General features: G+C 36.7%; 1 protein-coding gene across 1 annotated transcript in view; it reads left to right on the forward strand.

Annotated features, from left to right (window-relative positions):
- The first annotated feature begins 7,505 nt into the window (after nucleotides 1-7,505).
- The window catches only part of LOC134819909 (ATP-dependent translocase ABCB1-like), a 41,366-nt gene continuing 26,930 nt past the window's right edge, over nucleotides 7,506-21,941 (forward strand). The window contains exons 1-14 of the mRNA XM_063830061.1: nucleotides 7,506-7,624; nucleotides 7,787-7,883; nucleotides 7,991-8,090; nucleotides 8,239-8,334; nucleotides 8,585-8,744; nucleotides 9,528-9,699; nucleotides 10,051-10,292; nucleotides 10,712-10,880; nucleotides 11,733-11,853; nucleotides 12,044-12,159; nucleotides 12,332-12,535; nucleotides 12,715-12,964; nucleotides 13,132-13,229; nucleotides 19,765-19,821. Of these exons, the coding sequence (XP_063686131.1) occupies nucleotides 7,536-7,624; nucleotides 7,787-7,883; nucleotides 7,991-8,090; nucleotides 8,239-8,334; nucleotides 8,585-8,744; nucleotides 9,528-9,699; nucleotides 10,051-10,292; nucleotides 10,712-10,880; nucleotides 11,733-11,853; nucleotides 12,044-12,159; nucleotides 12,332-12,535; nucleotides 12,715-12,964; nucleotides 13,132-13,229; nucleotides 19,765-19,821 (1,971 nt within the window). The 5' untranslated portion in view covers nucleotides 7,506-7,535. The remainder of the gene's footprint in view (nucleotides 7,625-7,786; nucleotides 7,884-7,990; nucleotides 8,091-8,238; nucleotides 8,335-8,584; nucleotides 8,745-9,527; nucleotides 9,700-10,050; nucleotides 10,293-10,711; nucleotides 10,881-11,732; nucleotides 11,854-12,043; nucleotides 12,160-12,331; nucleotides 12,536-12,714; nucleotides 12,965-13,131; nucleotides 13,230-19,764; nucleotides 19,822-21,941) is intronic.

A 21,941-nucleotide genomic window follows, 5' to 3' on the forward strand; every position in this document is an offset into this window, starting at 1 on the left:
CACTACCTCCAAAACTGTATTTTGAACGGGCGTCTGACACTTTCAGGAGTGCTTTGTCCTCTTCTGTCAGGTTATCTATGTACTCACGAATCCATTCTTCGCCAACTACATTTTTCGAGCAAGCAGAGTCTAAAAGTGCTACCTGATGGCATTCTGCTGTCTCCATCTCTGAAATCTCTCTACATTCATTAACATTTTCTGATCTATCTGAATGAGGACAATCTTTAATCAAATGCATTACTGATTCGCATCTATTACATCTCAACCGGGGGTTAAACTTCTGAGTTGCCCTAGAGTCATCAGCTGTCTTATATGTCTTAGAGTACTCTTTTTTGAAACTTCTAGAGTTATCTCTTCTTCGATCATTATCTGAATATCTCTTTGGCTTGTATTCTCCTTTGCCATTATCCCTTTTGTCACGATTAAATCTTGATATGTGATTGTTGTATGATCTGTTATTATCTGTTCTTCTCCAAGCCTTTCCTCTATTTCTCCAATTGGTGTAGTAGGCTTCCTCTTCTTCAGACATGTTATCAGGATCTGATGATGAACGTGTAGATTCCGACGATTCAGAAAAAAGTCTCTCACCATTGAATACTGGCTCTTCTTTGATGGGCGTATCACATTGTGGTCTCTTTTCAATCTCACGGATTCCTTCACCAAAGTATTTTTTGATTGAATTCATCATATCTTCAACAACAGACTCTGTTTTAACTAACTCAACTCCAGTCATTACCAGCTTTTTGTCATTTGCTGATAAACCGGATCTTTCTAGCATGTGTAATGCTAACACCGTTCCAGGAAGAGTTATCTTGCTAATTTTCAAGTTGGTGTTGGCTTGATCAAAGTTATTGAGAAAGCTTGACATATCTTGACTGTCCTTTCTCCTAAGATTGATAAAATCCGACCAGGATTTCATCATCTTACTGGTATCATCTTTCCTGTATGTTCTATCTAATAGCTTAATGATGTTTTGTACTCCTTCCCCGTCAAGAACATCGATGTCTTTGTTTTTTACTGCTGAGTTGAGCTTTGATACGATATTATGATCAGTGTGTTGAGATACTAGGTTGAACAAGGCATACCCTTGTTCTGCGGGGTCTACTTTTCTGACTGCACATAATTTGTCCCACATCTCAACTTGTAGTCTCCATTCCTCATAACTCATAGATGCTTTCCATTGCGGTGGGGCTGTAAGGCGGGCTGCTGGCTGTTGGTACTGCACTTGTATTGGCTCTGGTTGCAGCACTGCTCCTTGAACATTTGATGATGTTGCTGTATCAGGTGGTGGATTACTTTCTTTTTCATCTTCACTGTTTACCATGTTTTATTGGTTAGACGGTGCAATGATAGGCAGTAATTGTAGTGTAAAAACAGCCCCACCACTCCTATGGAGATAGATGGTTAGTCATCTTAATAAATAAATAAATGAATATAAATACAAATACAATCCATAATAGAAATAGAAACACTGCAGCGATGTGGCCCTCGCAGCTCAGTGAGAATACTAACAGGGGGGGGGGGGGGGGGTAAAAATTGCTTAAATATTGAAATATTGATTACGTAATATCTAATATGTGAACGACCCCTCATGAAGATTTCAGTTTGGTGATAAATACCAACGATTCGTCTTTACCTGGTGACCATTGGTTGGTCACTAGCTTTGCCTCTTATGCTGCGCAAAAGAGACAAAGATGTACTTTATAGATTGCTATGGACGAAATTTAGTAATTATAATGATCCTAATTTCGAAGCCGATTTCCAATTTCACCAGAACAATAAAAAAATTTTTAAAAATTGAAATCTTTCAATTATTATCATCAGAATTTATTACAATATCAATGTTGTATAGAATTTCTAAAAATGGACTAGAGAAACCAAAAAATTATATAACAGGCCTAGTGACGTAGGCCTCTTTAAGCACTACTACCATCACTTCTCACTTAGTTAATTTCGCTGTGTTCATATCATCAGCTTCAAGTACCCATATTTTTACCGCTCTTACTTGATTTTTTACCTGGTACCCCATGGTATCATGTTCATAAACATAATAGAGATTTGGCGGAATGATAGGCTGAGAACCGCCCAGTAACAGTTTTTGAAATGTCTAACTTGTTAAAATTAACTTAATTGTTTATGAAGTTATAATTTAAATAATGAAAATATAATTTGTATAAAATTTTTGATGCCATCTTCTCAATATAATCATAATATAACTACACGATTACACGATTAGAAAATTTATTTGTTATACTGGAATAAATAACAATTTTAAAATATAAAATAAATCACTTCCCTCTGAAGTAGAACAGATGATGGGAGAGCTTCAAACATGGCGATGGAGGGAAGCGGTGTCTCACCGCTGGGAGGTAAATTAATACCCGTATCGCGATGGTAAAATTTTATGATATGAGATCTCAAGTAAAAAATAACACAAAAAATAAAAAGTGAATGTTGTCAGTGTAGTGAAATCGGAGGCAACATTAATAAAGACGTATACACTTAAACCGTTACAATTATAGTCCCTATCTTGTTTTAAATACTCACAATAAAATACACACAAAAAACACACAAACGTCCCCAAAACATTAACTTCAATTTATATTTCCCTAGTTGAAATTAACTTATTTTATGAAATTGATACATTCGAGAAGATATCGTGATTACATGGTAGCCATCCATGATCCCCATTTAGCCCTAGGTTTTGTATATGAAGCAAATGGTTCTTAAATCTCTTTTTAAATAGTGAAATTGACAAAATATGATACGGTACATCATGATCAAGGAGATAATTCAAAATTTTGGATGCATTAAAAACAAAATTACTATTCTTGGTCTTAGACATTGAGAATTTAGGATATAGCAGTCTGCATGATCTACTTGACTTGCTAAACCGGCGATAAACATCAATGGGAATTTGTTCTTTAAGTAGCCTCATTGCAATACATCCAGTAAGTATGTAAATAAGTTAAACAAGGTTAATAATTTCAAACGAAAGAACATTGGTTTAGTATTTTGAAACTTGTGATCAATCTTTATTGTTTTTCTACTCACAATACGAATACATTTTTTCTGCAACACAAACAGTTTTTGCAGCAAAGGATGGTGAAAAACAGCACCCCACAGTGGTATACAATACATTAAATATGGTTGAACAAGTGAAATATATACTTGTCTTAACACTTTGGCTGGTACTATAGAACTTATTGAGTAGAGTGATCCGCACTCTAGGAAAAACCAGTAATCTGTTTGATCTCTTCCTACCTAGCAAACCGTTTATCAGTTTCCAAGTCTTTTTCAAATCATGTTGATTTGCTTTAAAACATTTATCAAAATACTCAAATTTTTCTTTACTTCTAATAGCATCAAACACTCGTTTGTAATCAACATATTTGTTCCAATTAACTCTAGTTTTATTCATAACCCAAATATCATTGAGTTTGTTTTTAGTGTCACTACTCTTGGCCACTCCTATTGAAATCCAATCAGAGCGAAGAAGAGAATTATTACCACTAGACTTCTGACTTTTAATAAACTCTGGCTTGAATTAGATTTCCTCGCCAAAAGAGTAGGATTCTTACATAAGGCATCCTGCAACACATTATAAACACCATTTTATATATTATTATATCCAAATTATTGAATATTCATTTGTGTTGCAAAATTTTATAATTGAATTTTTTTTTTTTTTTTGGGTTGGGGCACCCACTTTACCTTCCTCTCGGAAGGCTACGTCCGTCTGGTGACTAACGTCTATTGGGGTCCCTCCAGTTGTAGGTGTCACAGGGTACGGGCACTTGGCATGGGCTAGTGCTCCTTACCCTCCGGAGGATAAAGCCTGGTGAGCGACGTTTTCCCGAAGGAAAACTGTCATAATGCTCGTTCTTGGGAGAGCACCACCCATGCCTAGGTGATCTCCCGGGCGCTCTTTTAGAACAGGCTGCCCCCTGTCTTTTCTAGTGAGCAGACAGGAACCTACCGGGCAAACCTGAGCATCTAGTATCTCTTGCCCAAATCTATGATTTCTTTATTTGCGCGCGTCTTTGCGACGCGCGTGCGCGGTATAATGTTGACAATAAGAAGCTACCAAGCAAATTTGTGTTTTGTGAAGACCCTTTTTTTGTTTTATTTGAAATTTTGGGCCGCGTGTGACTTTTCTTTGTTTGTGTGTTTGTGTTGCTTCCGTTTACCGGAGTTTTTCTGGGTGCTAATTATCCACTAGCTGGAAAAGGAGTAAGTGCTAGATATCCACTAGCTGGAGCGGCCCGGGGGGCGGCGTGTGAGTGAGTGAGTGAGTGGGGGTGGGTACGCCTGGAAATGAGACTGGTGTGATCTGATCCAGTCAGAATGGTACACTGTTGCCAGCTGACTCACCAGCAACAATGCAAGTCCAAGAAGAAAGAAGGAGAGACACTGTCCGTTATCTGGGTGAGCCACCACCGACATTGCTCCCACTTCTGTGGGGCTGAGGGTGTTGGCTCCAAGAACCAGCCGTGAGCGAACAGCGCCTGACCCCCTCTATGGTTAACTTAAGAATAACAGGACTATGCCTTTCTCCAGGCCAATCCGTTCAGTAACCAGCTGACCCAGCACCACCTCCGATGGAAGATGTGGTTCGGATTGGACTTCGCTAGGATTTGTCAGTTTTTCTGTAGACACTAATGCTCGCGCTCCCTCGAGGAAAGACATGAGCCCCGGCGAAACTGACCAAAAACGTGGCAGGGATTCTCACCCTGTTTATAATTGAATTGAATAACCCCCATTAGGTTGTCATGCATGTACATAAATAAATAGACAAAGATGACAGCAATAAAGGTTACACCAGACCTGGAAAAGAATGGAAGCAGTGGACACTTGCTTCCCGGTTCGAAGTTTATTTGCATTTAATTAAGGGTTTAGACAATGGAAACGAGCGTGATAACAAAGGGTACACAATATTAAACTATATAATAACACAGTGAATAATCCGACTACCTCTACTTCAAATCCTAATTAACCTGACTCGCATAGCTTTACCTATCTGAGTCAACCATCGCTGACTATTCCTCCCGGACTCCTATCCTTAATCTAGCGTTACCTATCTGAGTCAACCATTGCTGACTATTCCTCCCGGACTCTTACCCTTAATCTAGCTTTACCTGTCTAAGTCAACCAGTGCTGACTATTCCTCTCGGACTCTTACCCTTAATCTAGCTTTACCTACATCTAATTCAACCAGTGCTGACTATTCCTCTCGGACTCTTACCCTTAATCTAGCTTTACCTGTCTAAGTCAACCAGCGCTGACTATTCCTCTCGGACTCTCACCCGTAATCTAGCTGTACCTGTCTAAGTCAACCAGTGCTGATTCTCGCTCTGCCAGAGCCCAGTGTTGTTTTGACACCTGACCCCTGGGTGTCGGACCAACCATTGTTGACCCCGGCCACAACCAAGCCTGATAATAGTAACTACGTAATGCTCCACTATGATACGACCAATATTATACTGACCACTATAACCATCTACCTAACTAAACGACCTAAGCTTAACAGGTTCTAGCTCCAGAACCTGCCTGGTATCAAAATGACCCCCCTCTCGATCGGGTAAACTGGCACTGAGCTATCCCCAAAAGCTAACCCTCGCTCCACTATTCTGTTGATAGTCCCGCCCTTGTAACCTTAGTATTCTCTAAACACTCCATAACTCAACCTCGTACAAACCCAAACATACTTCGTGTTGACCTAAACTTATGTTAAACCTCTTACTACAGTGCTTGCCCCGGCTAAACAATCCCTAGCTATCCTGTCGATAGTTTCAACAGAGTAACCCTAGTCATCTATAAACACTCCATAAACTACCCTTGTGTTGACCTAAACTTATGTTAAACCTCTTGCTCCCGTACCTCGTACTATCCCCAAAATACTACCGTCACATACTGGACCCCACGGCCGCCTTATTATAATTACTACACTACCTACATAGTACACAATATTACCCTGAATTCATCTCAATTAATCACGGCTTACACAACTATACAAAATCTGATCTTTCTTAGAACCCTACTATACTGGTACAATAATTTAATGGGAAATCCCGCAAAATCTTGCCCGATCACAGCTTACACAACTCTACAAAATCTAATCTTTTTCAGAACCCTATCATACTGCTATCAAGCCTCAATTACGCAGCTGCAGAACATTCAGAACCGAGCATGCCGTCTGGTTTTTGGATTAAAGAAGAGAGACTCAGTCGAGGAGAAGCTCAAATCCCTTCATTGGGTCAAGGTGAAGGAGAGGATTGAGTTTAAGTTATGCTTACTGATTTTCAAAGCAGTCAATGGTGTTGCTCCTGCATATCTGTGTGATCTAGTAACATTTGTTAGTTCGAGTAGCAGAAGAACTTCCTCCTTACACCTACCCGTCGGATCTACAAGATCGCACCCAAGAGCGTTTCAGACTGTTGCTCCGAAAATCTGGAACCAACTACCAATTGAAATTAAGACTTGTTCCGATGTTGATCTGTTCAAAACATTATTAAAAACTCACCTGTTTAAGAAAAGTTATGGCATAAGCGATTAATTGACAATATAACTTTATGTTATTTGCTTAAACTGTTTAGGATGCAACCTAATGTCATGATCTTTTTGAACTTATTAGCAATTAGACTGTTAGCTCGCTTCACAAGCATGTCATCTTCGTTCCAAAACTTTTTATGTCCTATGCATACACTCCTTGATAGTTATCTTGATCTAGTATCTTTGTTTCGCACAATAGAGCATAAGTTTTGTGGTTTATCCACTGGGCTTAGAGTTTGTGTTTAAGCTACCAAATTTTATTATTATAAAGGGTCTCAATAAGAGGTCTCGACTGCCTAGGCGTCAGACCTTGGCAGTCGGTAGTTTTCCTCTGGCCCGGGATCAGCTGACCCTAGGGACCAGAGGATAAAGGTGTAGAAACTATATGTATCTACAAAACTTTCAAGGTTGTTTTTACAAGAGACAGGGCTTGCTGCGCAAGGGAAGAAAAGCGGGAGAAACACTCACAAATTATACAAATAAATATTATAAAACAAAGCAAAAAGAAATTCAAACAATCCTACACTACTACAAATGTTTATTACATACTACAATGTGATACATGATAATTATATGCTGTATAGACAAGAAACAGGGCTTGCAGGGCAAGAGATGGATCAAAGGGACTAGTCACAGAGTGTAATATACAGTGATTCAGCAAGAACCCATTGCTGAATCTGGCACACAAAATACCACAATCAATACAAAAATATACAATATTATATCAAACAATATGTTTATACAAGAATCAGGGCTTGCAGAGCAAGAGAAGAAAAATAAGAGAAAACTACCATCAACTATATTATTATTATTATTAACTGCTGGCACACTAACTGAATGGAAAATCTCGTAAAAATCCTGTAATCCTGTAATCCTGTAATCCTGTAAAAAATCCTGTAATCCTGTAATCCTGTAAATCCTTAATCCTGTAATCCTGTAATCCTGTAAGGTTGTCATGCATGTACATAAATAAATAGACAAAGATGACAGCAATAAAGGTTACACCAGACCTGGAAAAGAATGGAGATGTAATTGAAAATGGTGTCAGCAATGATACAGCCATTGACTTAAGGTAATAATTTCTTCAGGAGTTCTATTATATTAAGAGGGTGAGAAAATTTACCTCACATTTTGCTTTCTGTGAAACTACGCCTAAGCTATGTCCTATATCGTTATCAACTGACTGTTGAAATAATGTTACAATTATACTGTAAATTTTAAATGTGTTTTTCAGTGATGATGGTGATAAGAAAGGTAAGAAGGGGAAGAAGGTGAAAAAAGGAAAAGATGAAGAAGAAAAAAAGCCAGAGATGGTTCCATTTGGCCAATATGTGAGTCAAATGAATCATCATTAATCATTACACTACTGCAAGTCCTGCTGTGTCTCTTACTTAAGATGCTTTATTATTACAAATTAATAGAATTCAATATTTTTCAGTATCGATATGCCACTAAGTTAGACGTGCTCTATATCATAGTTGCCATATTCTTTTCTGCTATAAAAGGGTTTGCTTGGCCTTCTATCATGATCGTTTTTGGTAAGTTCAATATAATTTGAATGAGTAAAATTCTGGTGATAACTATTTTCTTAATATTCAGAATTTCCATTTAAAATTTATCAATTTGTTCTCGAATTATCGTAAGTCCCAAAATCTAATCTCTGTAAAAAAATACTTCATGCTCCAGGAAAAATGATAGATGATCTAGTTGGATCAGATAAACAAACGGTTCAGGGATCACAAATGGCTTTGTTTGCTTACATTTACATTGGAATGGGCTTTTGTAAGTAAAAAATATGAATAATTTAAATTCATATATATTTCATATTTAAGATAAATATCTGCCACTTTCAACTCCGGATTATTTGCAGTTTGGAAAATTAGACTGTATTACTTCTAATTAACCAATCAGCTCGCAAGGGCATCCAACATCGGTTTTCCAGTGACCATCATCAATACTTAGCCACCTCTTCTGATCTTATTCACACATGTTTATTTCGATGTAAGGTCTGACTGTGTATACTACATTACAGTGAACATATTAGCTGGATACCTCTCGACCACGCTCATGCTGCTGTCAGCGGAACGACAGTCCAGCAAGGCAAGGAACGAGTACTTCAGGGCTATCATGAGGCAGGAGATAGGATGGTTTGACGAAACCTCCAGCGGAGAACTCACAACTAGGCTGACTAGGTTAAAATCTCAAAATTTTAATCTTATTAGGAGGGTTTGAGATTGCAAATTTCAGTGTTAATCCATAAATTGTTTGGTAGTTTGACTCATGCTGTGAAACATGCATGTAATCTTATAATACAGGGTCGTTTGTTTGCAAACTTGCAATGTCACCTTGACTATTTCGGTAGTTGAACCTCACAAAGTCACAATTAGTTACATTACATCAACCCCACAATAATATGTGCTTTCGACCTTAAATCGTCTAAATCGTGTAACTTTATGTGCCCAGAAAAAGAAAATACTAATTTTTAGAGAACAGCTGCCTTAATAACCGAGTAAACTGCTGGCCATTAGTAACAGGAGTATCATTTCTCTGTAATTTCTAACTGTGTCATTTACCTCGTCTCATATAATGACTTTACTCTTGCCAACAATTTATAGAATTTTCTAGCGAAAATAAAGTGATATGTCAGAATCAGAGTTATTGAGTTCGTATTCTCAGCTCTTCATTTATTACAAAATAGGACAAAATCAAATTACCAAAAATGTTGTTAAAAAAGTTCTGTCGCGCAGTATCTCAGTTAACTAGGTCTTGAATGTAAATTCCTCCGCATCAAAATGGGGGCCAAAATATGTAATTAATATTTTAATGCTTTTGGACACAAAGGGAAACACACGACGTAAGGCTTGAAATCTTCGTAAAACTACATCATTGGAGCCTGTAAAAACATTACTCTATCAAGTAAAATTAATTAATATTATGTCTTGACACGAAGCAACATAACAGTGAACATATTTCAGTGATATCAACAAGCTGAAAGATGGAATGTCGGACAAAGTATCTATGGCAGTTCAGTGGATAACAGCCTTCTTGGCCGGCTTTATCATTGCCTTCTTTTACGAGTGGAGATTATCTCTCGTCATCATGTCTACTTCACCCCTACTAGCTATTTCTGGATATCTCTTTAGTAAGGTTAGCTGACAGTCCTCAAGTTAATGATATGATATGATGAGTATTTAGTCTGAAAATTTTAATATCTCAAACTCTATTTTTAAAGAAACCACCGATTTATTTAATTACTGAGAGTTGTTATTTAATCGAAAGTATAGAAAGTTGTAGCCATGACAATCAATAATAATAGAGGGGGGTTCCAACCTCATTCTGCCTCATTCGGGCAGCGAACCCTCCAATAGATTAAGTAAAATCAACATGTTATTTTGAATTGATTCAAACGAATTTAAGATCATTTGATGTTTGAAGAGTCTTCTGACTCGACTGCATATTTTGATTGTTATAATGATCACTTATCACATAACTTTGCAGTTCATGGCGGAATTTTCCGAAAAAGAGCAGAGTGCGTACGCAGATGCGGGAGGTATCGCAGAAGAAGTTATAGGTGCAATGAGGACAGTGGTATCATTTGGGGCAGAAAATCACGAGTCAAAACGTTACAATAAGAAGTTAGAATCTTCAGAGGCAAACGGAGTAAAGAACGGGCTGTTTTCAGGAATTTCCATCGGTATGACTATGTTGATCATGTTCATGACATACGGCCTGGCTTTCTGGTGAGTTTTTGGATTGTTAATATTATTTTATGATTTTATCGATTTCAAACGAGGTATAATCCTGTCAAATTTCCTATGTATACCATAGTGTAACAGTGTAACAGTGTAGCAGTTATAGTGTAGCAATATATTAGTGTAACAGTGTAACAGTAGTGTACCATTGTAATAGTGTAACAGTGTACCAGTGTACCAGTGTACCAGTGTAACAGTGTAACAGTGTAACAGTGTAACAGTGTAACAATGTAACAGTGTAACAGTGTAACAGTTATAGTGTAGCAATATATTAGTGTGACAGTGTATCAGTGTAACAGCTGTAGTGTACCAGTGTAACAGTGTACCATTGTAACAGTGTACCAGTGTAACAATGTAACAGTGTAACAGTGTAACAGTGTAACAGTATTAATATCAGTATTGGTCAGGTATGGCGCTAAATTATGCGGTGAAGGTAAAGCTCTCCCTGGTGATATTCTCATTGCTTTCTTCAACATCCTGATTGGTTCCTTTGCAATGGGCCACGCAGCCCCTCATTTCCAAACCATGGCAGAGGGTCGAGGTGCAGCTTTTACTGTCTTCAAAACCATTGACAGGGTGAGTTGAGAAATATTATAGCTAGGACATGTTTAATAAACATTGTTACTGTATTGTTTAGTATGTATCATGGTTACACGTGCGTCGTGCATAACACCCGTACTTAGTAGCATATTCATCAAATTCTCAAAGATATCTTTGAGGTATAAGTCTACTCTATTAAACACTATACAGTATACACGCGATAGTTTCTTGCTGAAAAGACTGCACAGTGAACCGCAACTTTTTATGTAGCTGATAGTCAACAGATATAATTAGCCCTGGGACAGCAAATGTGTCATCTGAACCACAATATTTGGGACAATCGCTGTTTATTTCTTTCTAATAATTAATGATTGATGAGCTCTAGTCCATAAGATGAGCTCTAGATCCAAAAAATCAGCATATGTCAGTGCAATCAAGACTCTTGATTGAACTGAAATATGCTGATTTTTTGTAGTTAATCAGTCGGATAGGATCACGGATTGTTTGATTGATATTCAACTGGGCACTGGCCACTGATTGACTAATAATGCTGATGTCATCACCATGAATAGTGAATAGTTCAGCTATCATAGCATGTTATTTACCATTAATAACTAGGCTTGCACTGCAACACATACACAATGTGTAAACCAAATAGTTAACCATTCCTGTAATTTACACCATGATTTACACTAAACACGCGCGAACAAAATCAGAAATTTACGTAAAAACTTGCGGTTGGACACATACACGGCGAAAGAGTCAAGACTTGTTATTTTTATGTATAAGACGTATACTATCTTCTTTTTGGTTCGACAGAAGATAAGATTTTACTGTGACCAAGTTCTGATACAAGTTAAATGTGAGATTATGTCAAATGATTGTCAGGAATCTAAAATAAACTACGAGAATGACAGGGGAATGATTCCCCCGTCATGCGCTGGGAAGATTGAGTTTAAGAATGTCGATTTCTGCTACCCTTCAAGAAAAGATGTTCAAATCATGAAAGGTTTGGCTCAAAATTTTGTTTTTAAAATACAACTTTCTGATAGAAATGGAGTAAATTGCAAAACTTCTATGAAATGTTGCGAAACTAAAATCTAAATCCACGCTCTTAACGAAATGTTGTGAAACTATATTAACACTCAGTGAGAGATGAAGGAGTGAAAGAAAGTGTCTAATTCTCGTCACTCACTCAGGGTTCAATTTAACACTGGAGACTGGTGAAACACACGCTCTGGTAGGACCCAGTGGTTGTGGTAAAAGCACCGCTGTAGGGCTCATCGAGAGGTTCTATGACGCTGATCAAGGAGAGGTATTACAACTCCAAGTTTTCCAACATGACCACTTGTTGAACTGCTCAACGTCTCCGACAGTACATCAAGAAATTTAAAATAAAAAACACTTAAACTTGCTCCTCCTTCTGAGTAAGCACAACCAACTCACCAACAGTGCACTGAACTGATTGACTACTCCCTTCATCCCAGGTATTACTGGACGGAGTGAACATCAAAGATCTCAACCTAGAGTGGTTGCGTAATCAGATCGGTCTGGTTGGCCAGGAGCCACTTTTATTTGCTACTACTATCGAGGAGAACATCAGATATGGCAGGAGTGACGTCACTCAGACACAGATTGAGGAGGCTTGTAAGAAAGCTTTCGCTCACGATTTCATTATGGAACTGCCAAATGTAAGTTTACTTTTATCTACATAGATTATTTCTTTGGGACTGTAGATGCTGCAAAGTTTCGGGTAAAGCAATGTTAATAACCGATTTAGTCTTAGATCAAGTATGTACTAGTAACTAAGTTCTAAAAGTCTGTTTTAAAACTTATCACAAACATGTACTCTTATCTTCACTCTTATCAGAAATACCAAACTCTATGTGGAGATCGCGGATCCAAATTGTCAGGGGGTCAGAAACAGCGTGTTGCCATTGCACGTGCTCTGGTGCGCAACCCTAAGATCCTGCTCCTGGACGAGGCGACGAGCGCGCTGGATAACAAGAGCGAGGATATTGTACAGCGGGCACTGGATGTCGCTGCGGAGGGCAGAACTACTCTCATCATCGCTCATCGGCTCTCTACTATCATCAACGCTAACACCATTTCTGCTATTGGTATGTTTTGTATTATATTTTTATAATTTTTATTTAACTTTCTCAGAGAAGCTAATTCGTTAGTTTTACATCAGTAGACTAACGAATCATATTGTAACCAAGTATTTAACCCCGAACCCTCTGCTCCTTTACTAATTACTAAGTGTTTAATTTGACTCTAATTTCAGGAGAATACAAGTGCATAGCAGAGGAAGGAACGCATGAGGAATTGTTAGCAAAGGAGGGACTTTACCACACACTTGTCATGTACCAGCAACAAGTCCAGGTATAGTAAACTTGCCGAGCATGTATATCCGTTACAGTTTCTCCAGGCCATAATAATATGATGAATTTAGTTGAATATCAGTCTCCATCATAGCTACTAGAAATACGGACGGATGGTTCTTAGTCTGTACCATCAAAGTGCAGAAAGATTACCTTCTCCACACAGTTTTACACAACAGCTCCGGTTTACACTGAAGAAATACAAAATTACCCAGCTTGTTTCACTTTGTCTGGCAAGAGCCGTGAATCGTCGTGGTCCATACAATAATCTTATTACAAGCAAAATGATGTGGAACTTCTTGTTCCTTACTAAACATTCTGGAATATTCTTTGTTATATCCCGTGAGTCACAGGATATAACAAAGAATATTCCGTGACTCCCTTGTCCTTATTACACAAAATTTATGTAAACATGAAAACGACGTATCTCGAGGCGACCTGCTTGTGACTCAAGATGTTTCGATTTCATGGGTTCATGACTACTATCAAGGTATGTAATATGTATCACTCAAATAAGTTGCCATGATTTTACAAACAACTTAATTTTAACGTAACGTAGGCATCCTACCTTAATTTATGCATTTTCATAAAAATAACAATTACTAATTTTAAATTTATAAGTAAAATTGTCAGTAACTTTATTTCGTGTCATATCTCACAGCGGCTTAGGTTGTGGTGAGTACCTAATGACTTAATGAAAGCCTCACCATCTTATGAGAAGAAAAGATTCGGTATATAATATCGTCTCGATTACACCTGTCATAAAATATTTGTAGTGCAATTGTAATTAGTTTAAAACCAATTTTTATGAAGTAATGGCCTCGTATGGATATTGGAATCACGAGTGGTTGAAATTAATGTTCAAATTTTAGAGGAACAGAATGTTTCACCTCGTCATTTTTCATCCTGAATTGCAGGGTTTCAAAAGGATTACCGATTATGGTATGTTGTGGCATGGTATGTGGTGAGTCCAGAGATAAATCCAGGGTGGTAAAATCCATTGTTCCAACTTTCTCGTTAAAGGTTGTGAATTGTGTTCGTGTATATAAACTGGAAGTTCTTAATACGGCCGCATTCCGACACTCTACGTAGAATCATGGATATAATACTTAATATTGGAGATTGCTTTCGTCGGATATGATGACGTACTAAATTGTTATGTCAGACGATAGATTAATTATGTGTCCGTCGAATAATTTTGAATGATGGATAGAAATACCAACAAATGCTAATATACCCTAGTTTATTGTACGTCAATCCGGTTAAAAAAAATACATATTTTAGCAGTTAAAGATTGTGTAGCCCTCCAGCCGATCTGCATTATAGTTCTTCCTACTATAATTATACACCTGTGTTAAATACTTGATAAATGAATATTCATTAACTTAAAACAAGAAATCTACCAAACTATAACCTTCAATAAAGCAATTAAAATGTCAGGGAGTCTGTGAAGGAGATGAAGTGGACTCAAACCTTTTGGTAAACTATACCGTCTGCTACCTAGCTACATCTAGCACTTGTCATTACTTGATTAATCAATTAGTAATTACTTAATTGATTATCACTCACATTCATATGCGTTTTCAAAATTTGTTTGCTGAGCTGAGTGTTCTTGATTGTACTCACACATTATCCCAAGTTCTCTACAACAGATCACATACAACCAGTTCGATATGTATATTGTACTTACTTGATCGTTAGTTACATGCTATGTTACACAGTTTAAAACTAAAGTTAAACACTTCACATATATAATCACATTATTAGCCACGATAATTTGTGTACATTTAATTTTCTAAAATATGGTCCCAATTATTGGGGAATGTTCAATGTCCATGCTGAGAATATACTTAGTCAAAGTTCAGTTCAAAGAATTTAAGAAACGTTCATGTTCCTTAAATGACTATATTAATTAATACTATAGCTGCACTGATTGATATATACATATTGTGTTTCTCATAATTATAGTTCTTCTAAAATTTGGGTTTGAGTCATATTGCCACATTGATTAATTACAATTATATTGAAATAATTAATAACTATTAGTGTCTTCGTGTTTTGCCCGGCTGATATTCTCTGTTCTAAATGTTTAACTCAATTTGAATTGGTTGTCTAAGGACATCGTATATATTATACAGGGCGAGTTGAAAATAGTGTGTAAAATGTAAATGGCTCTAATTTTTTTCATGAAGGAGCAAATTTTGAAAGGTGAATTGCTATCAGTTCATAAACGTTACAAATTTCATTCTTGCCCCTCATTTGATTCTAACTCATAATTTGGTTGATTTTTGGCAGTTTTCCAAAAAATCGTAAATTCGTCCTAATGGGGATCTCAAATCGCGTGCCCTGAAAATCGAGTCTAAAAAGCTATCTTCTCCTATACTACATTATTTGAGCTATAACCCTGAAAATTTCAGGATATGTTTTAGAAATCATTTAAAGAAGAGATGAGCCTGATAAAATTTGAGATAGGCCTTTAAAAATTTTTCATCAAAAAAACTCATCACGGCACGCAATCAAAAATCGCTCGCGCAATTATACAATTACCACACACGCGCTGACCTTTGACCGACAATAATTTCGGCTAGGAACGATATTTTTCCACGGGATCAAAAGCATTTGATTTATTAAAAAAATTATTAATTATTAAGTATTTTTATTGTACTATTATAATATTTATATATTCTCATTACCTAAATATGCAAACATTTCATGGAAAATTTCATTTGTCAAAAAAATTAGAGTCATTTACATTTTACACACTATTTTCAACACACCCTGTATTATACATTTATCACATGCCTTCTCATGCGATATCAAAACTTTCGCCCACGAGGCTTGCCGAGTTAGCGAAAGTTTCGATATTTCCCGAGGCTTGCCGAGGGTTATATCGACATTTTCAATCACGAGGCTTGCCGAGTTTTGAAAATGTTGATATCGCATGAGAAGGCATGTGATTAATGTTTTATCACACTTTCTTTGGAGCCAAATTTGGCCGGGAAAGCAGAATTTGATCAAACGTTAGTTATAAATCTCACCAAAGCAAAACTAGACATGTCGAACGTTTATAATGTCCAAGCTATATGTATAGCTCTCGATGAGTTAGTATTTCAGATATCGAAGATACAATACGTAAAATTAGGATCTCACGTTTTCACATTTATGACACAGTGAATGCTGTACGACGCGCCCAATTTGCTTTCTTATACTGATACGTAGTGCATGTAATATTAAATATATTCACGCCTATGGGTCTCGTACTTATTGCAGTCTAGAATATTCCACCACAAGCGCGTCTTTGAATCATAAATTATATCCTAGATATCAATCAATGTGAGGTGATTCTTATACTTTATTTCTATTAGATATATTTTGAGTCATTAAAACTGAAGATGTATAATGTATAGAACATCTGTTTTAGTGTTGATTACATCCTAGTCCTTATCATGTAATACTAATCTGCGATAAGGTGATAGTATTTCCTGGTTGTTATATTTGAATTGGGCTGTGGCGCCATGATTGTCTATTCATAAGTCCACATTATACACTGCACACCCTAATTTACACCAACAATATTATCGTCCGTCTTGATTCTTGATTGTCTGTTATTTCAGAATGATTTAATCAATGCAACTTGTAATCGTTGACTTAGAATTTTATCAAGTATTCTGCTTAGTTCTTAGTCAGTATTCATCTTTACTTGCCATTATTTGCCATTATCTGCTTCGAGCTAGAAATTATCTGAACTGGAAATTATCAGAACATTTGTAATATTCAAATGTATCTCTTCAACATTTTAGAACGCAGTAGTCCACCAGCCTATAACCACCCTGGTCATGGCCAGGTAGTTCACCCGTACTGTTACCAATATTGAATTGGTCTAATGAATGGCAGCACATTAATCATCGGACCTGTTTGCCCCAGTGCCCAGACTAATTTATAACCAGATTAGCTGATTAAGTTACGTCATTCGTCCCTTGATATATTTATATAAATAATATATTTTATAGGATGTTTTTATTGCACTCATTTGCACTAACTAAAATTCAGTTAAAACTAGTCCTGGGATAGAATTTCCGCTCTTTATTGTACAGAATCTACATATAAGTCTCTTTATCAGTCTGTTTATAGATCAGCCACGAATTTCGCAAGCTAATCTAGGCGAAACCGGTTTGGAAAAGCCAAGCATAATTTCTGCACAATTTCTATATGGAATATGGCTCAAAGAAGGGATCAGAGGGGGTTAAAATTGAGGTCTGAAATGGCTGAAATCTGGCTTTGTTTTGTGTGTTTTCTTCGTTCGAATTAATCAAACATCGTCTAGTGTTTACTATTTTTTGTGAGGGTGACTGTAGTTTGTTCTGACACTTCCTTTTTAATTTCAAGTAAGCGATTAAGGAAATTAATTATCCTGATTGATTGTATCGCTGACAAGTACCAAAACTTTGTTAAACTTTCAAGTCTGCTTGTAAACTTTGATCTCGTTTTCAATAACCTTAAGTCACTTAAAGCTCGTACAAGCCAGGGAGTTTTTACTTTGTTTCATCATCCGAAGCCTAATTAAGCTTTGAACTATAAAGTGCAATAAAAAGGGAACAGCTTGAAAAAGTTTTACAACAAAAAATTTTATTTTGCTTGACGCATCTCAAACACAAGGAAATATTTTCAAAACCATTTATAAATATAAATTTTTCCTTATCCTGGAAAGTTCATCTGATCATTGCATTAACGGTCATAGACTACTTCGGGTTGTTGATTTAAATCTTTATTTAAATCAGTACCTCACAGTAGTAGAACAGTTGTTGAGAGTGGGCTCCTTGTTCCTATGGGAATATCGGGCTCTCTCTGAGCAACTGATTGATATTTCATGCCCCCGGGTGAGAGCCAGTGCTCCCCATTGGGGCATGTAATATCAATTCTGCTTTCCTGCCAAATTTGGCTCGAAAGTGTGATAATATATTGTATTATATATTGTTGTTATTGATATTCCCTTCTGGATAGACACCAGACAGACCCACATTTTCAGTACTTAGAGGAACAAATCATATATCGTGTCTTGAGACTTATGTCTACATTATACATTGTACGTGACGTTAGAGTAAAATGCACACAGTGTACACAGTAGTAGTACACACTAAACATCAACTATCCGTAGTCACATCAATGATACTGAAATACTAATACCTCCTAGACGAGGCAATCTTTCAGTAATGTACGCGGTGGTCTTTCTCAAGCAAATAATCTAGCAAGCTGGACATCACGCAATCAAATACGATCAAATGATAAACTTTAAAGACACATGATATGCTGTGTTGGCTATAATTCATCATTTAAAATATGTTCACATACTGGTCACATACTGGTCACATACTGGTCACATACTGGCCATTCAAATGGTACTCTCATACATATTTTAGTAAATTTTCACCACAAACATGGTTGCGTTACAAAAGCTGTACTGTTAAAATAATTAGTAAAATATAAGTAGAGTTAAACTAAGTAGAGTTAAACAAAGTAAAGTTTTTTTATTTGGCAGAAAGTTCATGCTGGTTTTATATTCACAAGCTTTCTGATATTACAATAATTGTACGAGGTTAAGATTGGCTAATTTTACTGTTAAGTAAAGTTCAACATTAACAAGCAAGTTACCGCCTATTTTTCTGTCAGTCTGGATTGAAATGTAATAGCTCTAACTTCTTAACTGAAACTGTAAGTATGCTAATTGCTACAAAAAGCGCAACAAGTTCCAAGCTAGATATTTAAAGGGTTGGGCAAATTTTACTTAACGTAAGCACAGTTAAGCAGTACGGGATGAACCCCATTTTGCTGTGCAGTACATACATCTACATTGTGTTTATTATGGCCCACCTTGTAGCTAAATTTGCGCTAACAAAATCTATGAATGTTTGCTAAATTTCATTATGTATACCGAAAGGTGAGGTTTATTAACGATTTGTTGTCCACTTGATGAGATCAATAGAGCCAAGGGAATCTGAAAATGTAAGGCATTACAAAGTAAGCGTGCGTTTTTGTGATCTAAATTCGATTCTGAGACCTAGATATATCACATATAACTTATCTTGTACACTTACACTGCAATAAACTCCACAAATCTACATGAACATTCCTGTCTGAAGGGTATCTTTTACTTTTTAACTAAGTTTTCTTCGTGTTATAAACTGATTTTTAAAAAGTTGGTAATAGTAGTACTATTATAAGTTATTTTTCTTACTCAGTTGATTGTATCAGTAATATGTTATTAAATACTAAAATAGCACAGTTCAATAAATGGAAGATTCAGATGAATAATAAAAATAAAAATGACTTAGTAGATCCGTATAATAATATAATATTTGAGCTATTTTTAGTCATCCACTTTGTGTGTATCAGAGGAAGAGAAGTACATTGCAATTGTTCTAGACTATTGTTTGTTTATACACAATATTCATTGTGTATCATATTGTGTCATATTGATATTGAGCTCTCAAAATAAACATCATTCCAGCAATATCTCATAACAAAACGCATTATCTCAGAACGAAGGTGGAGAAGATCTACCAGCCCTACCCAGCTATGAGGACGTCCAGAGAAAGGTATGTGGACTGTGTATTTAAAAAATACTTACAGTAACTTACAGCTTTACAGTACAATGACATTCAATGACTTACAATTACTAATATAATTATAAAAACAACTTTCAATGGCCTGAAATAGATACAATGCAACTTTCAGTAACTTATAGTACAATAACTTAAAATTGCTTACAATAGTCAACAGTAACATTATCTGATTGTTAGGGGGTCAGGATGAAGCCCCCGCCCCCCTCTTCGACACGACATCGACATAAAATACCCCGTCAGCAGATTGCTGCTATCAAAAACTCTTCACAGCAAACAATTTCTCCTGTTTTTATAACATTTAATTACCATACGCTCAACACTGGTATCTGAAATCCCTTCATCACTAATTTGTACACTAATCAGTATGCCCGCTACTTCAGAATTGTATTGTTTATCATTGTGTCGCGTGGAGCAACAGCCATGAGAAGGTTACAACAATTTCTCACCATAGCAACCTGGCAACTCTCTATAATATAAACTTTGAACACGGTCCTCCATCACGTACAAACTAATACTGGCTCACATTCTATCAGATCTAAGTGTACTTCTTTTCATAACTTCGCACAGAGTGGGTCCGTTGACAACAACAGCAACAACCCTCGGCCTCAGCTATGGTTATCCAACGAACGAAAATAGATGAGGGGGGGGGGGGGGGGGGGGGGGGGGGGGGTGGCCAACCCTTTTGTCAATTTCTTTTCCAACTTTTGGAAAATAAATTAAAAATGGGCATGGGCATTGATTTTTTTAAAGCCTTAAAAACAGCTAAAACCTGATTTATGATTAAAAATAAACATCACCGACGGGTTCACCGTCCTTTAATTAATAAGTACAGCTATATTTCAGCTCAGTAAAGTATGGTATATCAGAAATATTTATTTTTTGACTTTTTCGAATTCGACCGGATTTTGACCAAAAATTTGTAAAGATGATCCCCATTTTGCCCATTTATTCCTCAACTTTTGGTCAAAAAGGCATGGGCATTGATGAGGTTGGCCCCTCCCAATATCATTCTTATTGATGCCAGCTCAAAAACAAATATTTTGTACGTGATCGATATTTTATAAACTTCCTGGAATCGAATGAGTTGCATTGAAGCAAATTGAAAGTTATCAATATCATGATAAACATTCTTTGTTATCAAGACCTCAAGACCCGAACAAAAGTTTGAAAGTTCGTATTGGGGGGGGGGGGGGGGGAGGGCATTAGATCACACTGTATCTTGATGACATAATCCTGGTTCAAATTAGATTACAGTTACAGAAGGCAGCGCCAGCATATTGTAATGTGATGATCTCATTCAAAACTGGTACTGGTAGTTTTCAGCACTGCCAGATAATATGCGAGAGGAGCCAGTGTTTTTAGACCAAACTCTATCGAATTTTGCTCCGCCGAAATATGAAGAAACTGTTATAGCATATGGTGAAGAGAATGTACCAAGCTATGAAGACGTAATTTGATATGGTGATGGTGATGGTGGTTATGATTGTGGTGGTGGTTATGGTGGTGGTGATGGTGGTGACTGATGAAAATAAATGAACAATCCATTTGGGGGGGGGGAGGGCATTAGATCACACTGCATTAGATCACACTGTATCTTGATGACATAATCCTGGTTCAAATTAGATTATAGTTACAGAAGGCAGCGCCAGCATGTTGTAATGTGATGATCTCATTCAAAACTGGTACTGGTACTGGCATGCTTGATGGCGTGGAGACGTGATGTAAATTACATAGATTTCGAATGAGCAGGAGAGGATACTTATAGTTGTATCATTACAAGTTTAACCCACAAGGCTAGAATGATAAATGCCATTATATGATGACAAATTTATTTTACAAATTTATTTTACAAATTTCGTGGATGAGATTGATTACGGTATCTAGCGTATCAGTACTATATAAAGCATTAGGCAATGGCAGCGTGCCAACTAAATTTAACGTGCCAATACAATTGTGTGGACCTCTTCTAGAAACGAGGTACATCCTAATTTGTAAAGTCTTATCTATCAAAAATTTAAATCTAGAAGTTCTAGAAATGTCTTGTCGACCACATGACAGTTACCACTCATAAAATGACGCCGAAGCCTACTGCC

The sequence above is a fragment of the Bolinopsis microptera genome, chromosome 8, assembly GCF_026151205.1.
Source record: "Bolinopsis microptera isolate Bmic1 chromosome 8, MBARI_Bmic_1.0, whole genome shotgun sequence".
Taxonomy (NCBI): domain Eukaryota; kingdom Metazoa; phylum Ctenophora; class Tentaculata; order Lobata; family Bolinopsidae; genus Bolinopsis; species Bolinopsis microptera.